At 42.2% G+C, this 7,706-nt stretch overlaps 1 protein-coding gene across 6 annotated transcripts in view; it reads right to left on the bottom strand.

Moving 5' to 3' along the window:
• Window positions 1–3,166: 3,166 nt before the first annotated feature.
• Window positions 3,167–7,706, bottom strand: part of safb (scaffold attachment factor B) — a 44,834-nt gene continuing 40,294 nt past the window's right edge. For 2 of the 6 annotated variants that reach the window (XM_052037619.1, XM_052037623.1), the window contains 2 exons: window positions 6,757–6,823; window positions 3,167–3,554 (listed from right to left, as the gene is read on the bottom strand). In XM_052037619.1, the coding sequence (XP_051893579.1) occupies window positions 3,392–3,554; window positions 6,757–6,823 (230 nt within the window). In that variant the 3' untranslated portion in view covers window positions 3,167–3,391. Of the gene's footprint in view, window positions 3,555–5,443; window positions 5,508–6,756; window positions 6,824–7,706 lie in introns of all 6 variants that reach the window. The other 4 variants (XM_052037621.1, XM_052037622.1, XM_052037620.1 and 1 more) reach the window with 3 other exon arrangements.

Below are 7,706 nucleotides of genomic sequence, written 5' to 3'. Positions count from 1 at the left end.
TATTTCTTCATCTCTTCATATAGTCTAATACTAAAGCTGTTTGTAAACATTTGCATTGTAAATTTAGTATGAAAAAAATGTCTAACTGCAGAGTTGAGGTCTCCCTTTAGAACATATCTTGTTTGTCTGCCAGCCCCAATCATTTTTTTTTAGAAAATGCTGAATTTTGCATTAATTTTAATCTTTTCCTCTTGGTAGCTTTTTAAAAAACTTTTTGTCCATTTGCCCATCTCTTAATTGCTGGTGCCTTTATTGCTTCCCGTCCGTTTGATGGTCTGATGTAAAAGCCAGGATCTGCACCCTTCCTTTGCTGGTTTCTTTCATCAAGCAAGGTTTCTTGCATTCTTGATCGCTTGAGTTTTCTGCAGCTGAAATATTCATTTACATCCCCCCCCCCCCCAACACACACACATACATACATATTCTGGCCATGAAGGTCTCAGATGACTGGAAGGCAGTAAAAATGTGGTACCTTTATTTACAAAAGGCAGCCGGGATAAGCCAGTGAGTCTAACATCAGTGATAGGGAAACTATTGGAAAATAATTCTGAGGGACAGGATCAATGGGGGACCTGATTGAGGTGTATAAGATGATGAGAGGCATTGATCAGGCAGATAGTCAGAGGCTTTTCCCCAGGGCTGAATTGGTGGCCACAAGAGGACATAGGTTTAAGGTGCTGGGGAGCAGGTATAGAGGAGATGTCAGGGGTAAGTTTTTTACTCAGAGTGGTGAGTGCGGGGAATGGGCTGCCGGAAACAGTGGTGGAGGCGGATGCGATAGGGTTGTTTAAGAGACTGTTAGATAGGTACATGGAGCTGAGTAAAATAGAGGGCTATGGGTAAGCCTAGTAATTTCTAGGGTAGGGACATGTTCGGCACAGCTTTGTGGGCCGAAGGGCCTGAATTGTGCTGTAGGTTTTCTATGTTCTATGTCCTAATGATCACATGGAAAGGCGGGGATTTGTTCAAGAATGGTCAGTGTGGTATTGTTAAAGGAACTGCAGGAAAATTTGCCAGGATGTTACCTGCAATGGAGAGTTTCGGTTATAAGGAGAGACTGGGAGGGGGATGATGGGGCTCTCGCTTCTGGGAGCTTTAAATCTTCACTGGATTCAGGTGGTGCCAGATGACTGGAGACTGTGAACATACCCTTTTGGGAAGGGCAGCAGGAAGGAACCTGGTGAACTACAGAGCTGAGGGCTTAATGTGGTGGGAAATATACTGGAGAAAATTCTGAGGATTGATGGTCACATGGAGAAGCATGGGTTAATCAGAGACTGCCAGCAAAGCTTTGTCAAGAGCAGATCCTGTTTGACCAATTTCACTGAGATCTTCAAGGAGGTGACTGCTGTATTGATGAGGGCAGTGGATGTGCTTTGCATGTGCTTTGGTGGGACCTTCAGTGAGGTCCTGTGTTGGAAACTGGTTCAGGGGGTTGGGACTGCAACCACGATTGGCTTGGCAGTGGAAGACAGAGGGTGTGATGCCTGTGACTGGAGGTTTTCTGTGGGGAATCAGTGCTGGGACCCATGACGATTGTGGGATGTTTGAATGAAGTGGATGTGGGAGGCACTATCAGGTTTGCAGATGATGTGAGTATTGGTGGAGGAGTTGATCGTTTGGAAGGTGGCCCTGGACTTCGGAGAGCTATCAATGTGTTGGTGAAATGGGCTGAAAATGGCAGATGGAGTTTTGTACAGGTGCATTTGGGAGTATTAATGAGGCTGGGGGATACACCATGAATGGGAAGTGCTGGGGAGTTTTGAGGAGCAGGAGGATATTAAGAGGGCATCCATGGATTCTTGGGGTGGCCACAGAGGTGGATGACATGGTTAGGAAGGCATGTGGGATACTGGCCTTCATTAGTCCGGGCATCAAATATAGAAGTAGGGAGGTTATGCTCCAGCTTTATAAATCCCTTGTCAGACCTGTGCTGGAATACTGCATGCAGTCCTGGTCACCATGTTTATAGAAAGGATGTGATAGCACTGAAGATGGTGCAGACAAGATTCATCAGGACATGGAGCAATTCAGTTATGGGGATGGGGGCAGGAAAGAACACAGAAGCTGGAGCAGAGGTGTACAAGATTATTAGGGATATAGATAAGCTAGTCTACATGAAACCTTTCCCCGTCGAGGTAGATGAAACTAGAGGATGTAGATTTAGGGCAAGAGCTAGGAGGGGACAGAAGGATCTTCACCCAGAAAGTGGCAAGTAACTGGAATGCACTGCTTGAGTGTGATTGCTGACAGGTTTTAAGTGTCTAGAGAAGTACTTAAATCACTTAGGCATAGCAGGCTATGGACCAAGTGCTGGGAGATGGAATTAATGCTGAAAGGTGCCCACTGGTCAGCATGGACAAGTCAGGATGAATGGCCTGTTCCCATACTATACAGTTCTACAACCTTATTCTAGAACGATGCTAGACTTAAGGTAGCAATTGAAAGTCCCACTATTTAAGGATAGAAAACAAGGAACAAAAGACCAGTTGGCTTGACCTCCAGGATAGGGAAAAGGCAGGAATCTCAGAGGTGGCAATAGCCAGGGGACAGTGTCAACATGAATTTATGAAGTGGGCAATCACATTTGATAAATCCATTTGAAATTGTCTCTAGAATAGATGAGGGCAAACCAGTTGATTGATGCACTTGGGGTCAGAAGACCTTTGATTAAGGTGCTGCATAAAAGATTAGTATTGGAGCTAAAATGCCAAAGTGGATTAAGGATTGATTAATGCACAGAAAGTGTTTGAATAAATGAATCATTTTTGGGTTGGGAGGCTGTGACCAGTGCTTCAGCAATCAGTGCTGGGGCTCTTCCTGTTCACAATCACCATCAATGATTTTTGAGATTACACATATCCAAATTTGCTGATGATGGAAAGCCAGGTCACCAAGTGCACAAAGAGGAGCATATAGAGGCTTCAGGAGGATATGAGCAGGTCAACTGAACAGGCAAGATGGAAAGATTTAAAATTGCCCAAAGCATTCTCTCACTGGAAGGCATGGCTCTGCATCTCCAAATATACAGTACTAACTTTCAAGACATTAGGATCCAGACAGAAGAGGACTAGAAAGTGCACTTTATCAGAACTGTCAGTCAGGCTCACACAGTAACACACCAGACAGGCACCCAACCCCAAAGTTTACACTCAGAAACCAAAAGTCCACTTTTACTTTTATTTATGGAAAATTGAAGTGACTCTTCAGTAGAGCCTAATTTCAATACAAGTACTTTAACAATAAAGTAACCATGAAATGATCATTAATTCCAAAACAATTCTGGTTTCAGAGGCAGTAAACAAAAATACACAAGAACATGGTACTGTGATTAGCACTATGCACCACTAAAGAATTCCTTTACATTAAAATCCAGTAATAGAAACAAGGTCTAGTAGCGACGCTGGAAACGGGGATCACTGGACGGTCTCTGCACTCTGTCTTGGTCACCAAAGCTGCCTGTTCCTTGCATGCCGCCACCTGACATTATCTGGACTGTGCGGTTCATCGGTTGAACACTCTGCTGGCTCCCCCCTTGCACAAATCCTCCATGCCTGGGGAATAAAAGATTTGTCTCTTAATTCAGGTATATTGATGGACAAGAACCACACACAGACGAGCCAGAGTTATGTGACCCAAGTTGCATCTCTGTAGAACTATCACATGTATAAATAGCAGAACTTGCAAGGCAGGTTTGCAAACTTCAAAATAAAGACATGCAAAAGATCTTAGAAGAATGAAATCTCACCAAATCTCTTCCTATTAACTTCATGTCAAAATACTGACCAGGTGCAACACAAATATGTAACAGGAAGCCAAGGATTAAAAAATGCAATTTAACATATACTGATGTGCATTTTTCTAGAATCCCAGCACCCCCCAAGTGTTCAATCTGTTTTTGAAGGCCAATGATGTTATGATTCACCGGTCAACATTTTTCTTGCACTAGCAAATATCATTTAAACACAGTGAACAGTTTATGAACTTCTTGATGTTACTGTATAGAAATATCCAAGCAGGAAACCAGAGTCTCAGTTTTGTACAGAATTAAATAGCAGTTACAACATTTAGCAAGTGTGTTTATGATAACCAAACAAGCAGTGGCCTCTCTCTGTCCTCACGGTTTCCATAATCCTGCATTATCCTTTCATCCAACAGCCTATTCTCAAATATTGACAATTGTAACACAACCGGATGGTTTCCGCTACTTTAAATCCTGCATCTTTTCCCCTCAAGCAGCGGAAGTGGTCTGTTTCTATATATGCAAGGTCTCACAAGCACTTTATCAAATCAGAATTTTAATACCATGTATAGAACGTACAGCACAGTATGTGCCCTTCAGCCCACCATGTTGTGCCAACCTATATAAACCTTATCCCCATTCAATCTATCCCCCTCTTTACTTCACCTCCCATAACTCTATTTTTCTTTCGTCCATGTTCCTATCTAATAGTGTCTTACACGACTCCATTGTACCAGCCTCTACCCCCACCCCTGGCAGTGCGTTCCAGGCACCAACCAGTCTGTGTGTAAAAAAAAAACTTACCTCTGACATGTCCCCTGAATTTTCCTCCACGCACCTTAAACAGGTGACCTCTAGTATTGGTCACTGACACCCTGGGGTAAAGATCCCGGCTGTCCACTCTGTCTATGCCTCTCAATCTTATACACCTCTATCAAGTCTCCTCTTATCCTCCATCACTCCAAAGAGAAAAGCCCTAACTTGTTCAACCTCTCCTCGTATGACATGCTCTTCGACCCAGGTAGCATTCTTGTAAATCTCTCTGCACCCTCTCCAAATCTTCCACGTCCTTCCTATAATGTGGTGACCAGAACTGAACACAATATTCCAAGTGTGGTCTAACCAGTTTTATAGAGCTGCAACATTACCTCTCAGCTCTTGAACTCAATCCCCCGGCTAATGAAGGCCAGCACACCATATGCCTTCTTAACTGCTTTATCCACTTATGAGGCAACTTTGAGGGATCTATGTACTTAGACCAAGATCTCTCTGTTCCTTCACACTGCTAAGAATCCTGCCATTAACCATGTACTCTGCCTTTAAGCTGTTCTGCCAAAGTGCTTTACACTTTGATGACACCCACTCTAGCCCCATATTCAAATCACTGATATGCAAACATGTGTGGTCTCAAAATAAAGTTTCACAGGAAGCCCAATCCATCCACTCTTAAAAAAACTGCACTCAACTTAATTGATTTTTAAAATCAGTTTTTAATATTCAATTTGCTGAATCCCAATGAGCACAAATATAATCATGCTTCATCATTTGCTGATTTCCTTTCTTTGCTTCAAAAACCAAGCAGATATTTTAAAGCACATTTGAGCAATTGGACACTTGCTTCTCAGTAAATGGAGCAAAACGGAATGGATAACAGCAGTGACTTCATTCACTAATGCCAGCAGCAATGAAGACTATACTGACCTCCATTCTGCATATTTACATCAGTCATAAGTTGTTCCGAGAATGCCAACTGAACTCAGCTGCTCTGGTAAAATGAGAAGGATTGGGATCAACCTTTTCACAAAAGTAGTTCATTATCAAGCACTTCAATTTTAATTTCACCAAGTAACCTTCATTTAAGAAAAACAGTCACATTCAGTTGCAGGATGCTGGTATCATCTACCATTCAAGACAGATGCTGAAACCATTCAAGCAGAAGTTAAAATGCAAGCATATTAGGTAAATAAAACTGTAAAGGAAAAATCAGGTCAAGATTTTGAGAAAAATTTTTTGTATGAAAGGTGGCCAAGTAGACCAGGAGTAATTTGCACTCTCATTTCAATAAATATCTTTCAGAAATGTGATACAACAGACATGAATTCAGTCATTACATTTCTTCTTCAAATTCAACCTGGCAAACGGCAATTAAACCAACTACAGGGAACATAAAGAGAAACTAGTCACATTAAACTATTTATCAATTAATAAAAATTCATCATGAAGATTTATCTTGTAACCTTAATCAGAATTTAGAAACCTGATGCATGCAATTGTCATCTAAAACAGATGCAAGAAATGATGGAAGACAGCATGCACTAGTGGAAAGACACACAGGCGATTTCTGATAGAGTTCAACAAGGTCTAATTCAAGTGAAAGTATTTGTGTGACAGGAAATGAACAAACCGAAATCTTGTCACAATTACAAACTTTCACAGCATGTGGATAATTTTGAGATTTACTAATGACGCTTACCAACCCAATTCATTTAAACAGTGTACAGTAACTTTCTGAAATGCAAGGCCCAGTTAAAATTAGAACTACAGAACAGCAGCACAAATACCAAGTCAATAAGATCAACTTTCCATTTGGCAATTGGAAACCCATACTGGGGAATAATTTGGTGCTCTCAGTTCAGGTATAGAAACAAAAAAACAAGTCTCACCTCCAACTTTTGGATTAACCTAGCATATTTTCAATGAGCCACATTTCTAGGACACAATATACCCATCAATTTGGTGCCAAATAATGCCCTAGTTTGTATGGTTGACCCACAGAGATGTCTCCCACATGCAAGAGGCTGCAGAGAAAGGCCTCTTTCATTCTATTAAATTGGGGCTGGTTTCACAATCAGACCCCCATGAATACTGAATACAAGTTACAATGCCAATGCCACCACGGCACTTCTAATCAAATACAACTCATCTGAACCATATTTGTGCTCAGCTGGATTCAGCAGCAGCCAATACTTCCAAAGCTAACAGCTTCTCACTTAATAAAGCATGTCTCCTCTTACCCTGGCATTCCTCCTCGTTGCATCATATGACCTTGTCCAGACTGGGCAGGTACGCCCCTATCACCTCCTACAATGGCAGAACACTGGGTTATTCTCCACAAGAAATAGCCTTACATCAGCCATGAGTAATTATTTTTATAAAAAATTAAACAAAAATTCAGGTCAAATTTATTCCTGATTGTGGCTTATTAATTCATTCTTCTGGATGCAGGCATCACTGCCAAGTCCAGCATTGATTGCCCAGCACTGGCTTTGAGAAGTTCTTGAACCACTACAGTACCTCTGGAGAAGGGAAGGCTGCTGGGGAGGGAGTTCTAAGATTCAGACCTAATGGTGATACATTTCCAAGGTAGAATGATGTGCAACTTGGAGAGAAACCTGCAGGTGGTGGTGTTCCTCTGCAGTTTCTAACCTGATTCTTCTTGGTTGTAGGCATCATAGGTCTAGGTGTTGTTGTCAAGAGCAGTCACACTGCTTTTTGTAGATGACACTTGCTGCAGAATGGTGAAGGGAACCATTGCTTAGGTGGTAAAAAGTTGCCCAAAGCTGCTTTGTTCCGGTTGGTGTCAAACTTGAGTGCTGTTGAAGCAAGAGCAATTGTTCCCAACTTGTGCCCTGAATGCTAAAAAGGCATTGGTGTGTCACTTACCCTAAGATATCCAACCTCTTCCCTGCTCATGACCAAAGTATGCGGCTGGTTTAGTTGTTGAGTGACCCTTGGAACACTGGTGGGGAACGTGGCAACAATAATGTCAAGGGTGGGTGCCTAGACTCTAAGCCTAGATGGGGATGGGCATTGCCTGACCTTGCTGTATGCTTTATTTGCAAGAGTTCTGAATAGAATGGTGCAATCAGTCAAAATCCTCGCCCATGACTGTGCTGAAAGGAAGGTCATTGATGAAGCAGGTGAAGATAGTTTTGGCTAGAACACTGCCCTGAGAAAATGCAGT

Source organism: Pristis pectinata, chromosome 24 (assembly GCF_009764475.1).
Source record: "Pristis pectinata isolate sPriPec2 chromosome 24, sPriPec2.1.pri, whole genome shotgun sequence".
In the NCBI taxonomy this organism is placed as follows: Eukaryota; Metazoa; Chordata; class Chondrichthyes; order Rhinopristiformes; family Pristidae; genus Pristis; species Pristis pectinata.
This window is presented reverse-complemented; position numbering and strand designations above follow the sequence as displayed.